General features: G+C 75.3%; 1 protein-coding gene across 1 annotated transcript in view; it reads right to left on the reverse strand.

Annotated features, from left to right (window-relative positions):
* Window positions 1-34: 34 nt before the first annotated feature.
* The window catches only part of MNEG_16452 (hypothetical protein), a gene marked incomplete at both ends in the record, with an annotated part of 2632 nt that continues 1333 nt past the window's right edge, over window positions 35-1333 (reverse strand). Inside the window, 2 exons of the mRNA XM_014035078.1 lie at window positions 35-58; window positions 168-1199. Coding sequence (XP_013890532.1) covers window positions 35-58; window positions 168-1199 — 1056 coding nt within the window. The remainder of the gene's footprint in view (window positions 59-167; window positions 1200-1333) is intronic.

Consider the following 1333-nt stretch of genomic DNA (forward strand, 5'->3'; position numbering starts at 1 on the left):
GCGCCGGGCGGCGGGGGCGCCGCGAGGTATCCCCTCACGGCGAGCTCAAACCCCATGGCTGCGCCGTCGTTGCGCGCGTCGCGCCCGGCGGCCGCGGCGGCGGCGGCGGCGGGCGCCGCGGCGCCGCGGGCCAGGTCGAGCGGGCAGAGCAGCGCCAGCAGCGCGACCCGGTCCTCCTCGCCGGCCGCAGCCATGACCATCTCGAGCATCTGCCCCCAGACTTTCCACGACACCACGCCGATGAGCCACGCCAGCGCCGCCCCCGGCCGCAGCGCGCCGCCCTCGGCCGCCGCCGGCAGGCAGCCCCGCGCCGCGGCTTTACGGAGCTCGTCGGCCGCGACGCAGTACCTGACATAACGTGGCTCCTGCTGGGCGGCGTCGAGGTCAGGCAGCGCGAGGCCGCCTTCCATGAGGCCCGGCAGCGCGCGCTCAAAGGCCTGAATGCGCGCCGCGTCCGCGTCTGAATTCATGAATCTCCGTTGCAGATACTCGAGCGCGCACGCCAGGTTAGCATCGAGCTCCCAGGGCCCGAGGCCTGCCATCTGATGCAGAATAAAGCCCAACTCTGTGCGGACCACCCAGTCCTTCGTGAACCAGCCGCCGTCGGCGCCGCTGTCTGGGCGGCCGGCGCCCTCGGCGGCTGGCGCAGCTCGCGGGGCGGCGGCTGGCGCGGCCTCGGGCTCCAGGGCCGCGTCGCCGTCGAGCGGCTGGCCGGCGGCTGACCGTCCATGGGCGCAGGGCGCGGCCGCCTCCGAAGACTGCCGCCCCTCCTCCTCCTGCCGCTGCTTCTGCCCCTGCAGCTCCTGCTCCTCCTGCTCCACCTGCTCCTGCTCCCGCTCCTGCTGCTCCTGCTGCTCCTCCTGCTCCTCCTGCTCCAGGATTGAGGCAATAGCAGCGAGATCTGCAGCAGCCTGCGGCGGCGCAGCCTCGGCGCTCCGCTGGACGCCAGCCGCCCCCCCGCCAGCCGGCGCCGCCGGCGCGCTCGCGGCGGCCGACGCTGCAGCTGCAGCGGCCTGCGGCGGCGGCGGCGGCGATGGCAGCGGCTCGCTGGCCTCAAACTTGACCTCGATTCGGGTGCCCTCCTCGCACGCACCCCGATCCTTTGCTGCCGCCGCGATCACATCATCCTCGGCCGCTGCGTTGCCTGTTTCCTCGGAATCCTCAACGAGGACGGCGACCTCCTCGCCGAGGGACGCCCCCTGCTGGTGGGGCGCGGCGGCCGCCCAGGGGTAGGTGAGCCCGTCCTCTGACAGCGCCTGGCCCGGGGCCGCCGCCTGCCCTGCGCCGCCGGCGGGGTCCAGGCCGGTGGGGGCGGCGGGCGCGTCTGCGGCGG

Source organism: Monoraphidium neglectum, assembly GCF_000611645.1.
Source record: "Monoraphidium neglectum strain SAG 48.87 unplaced genomic scaffold scaffold06381, whole genome shotgun sequence".
NCBI classification, from domain to species: domain Eukaryota; kingdom Viridiplantae; phylum Chlorophyta; class Chlorophyceae; order Sphaeropleales; family Selenastraceae; genus Monoraphidium; species Monoraphidium neglectum.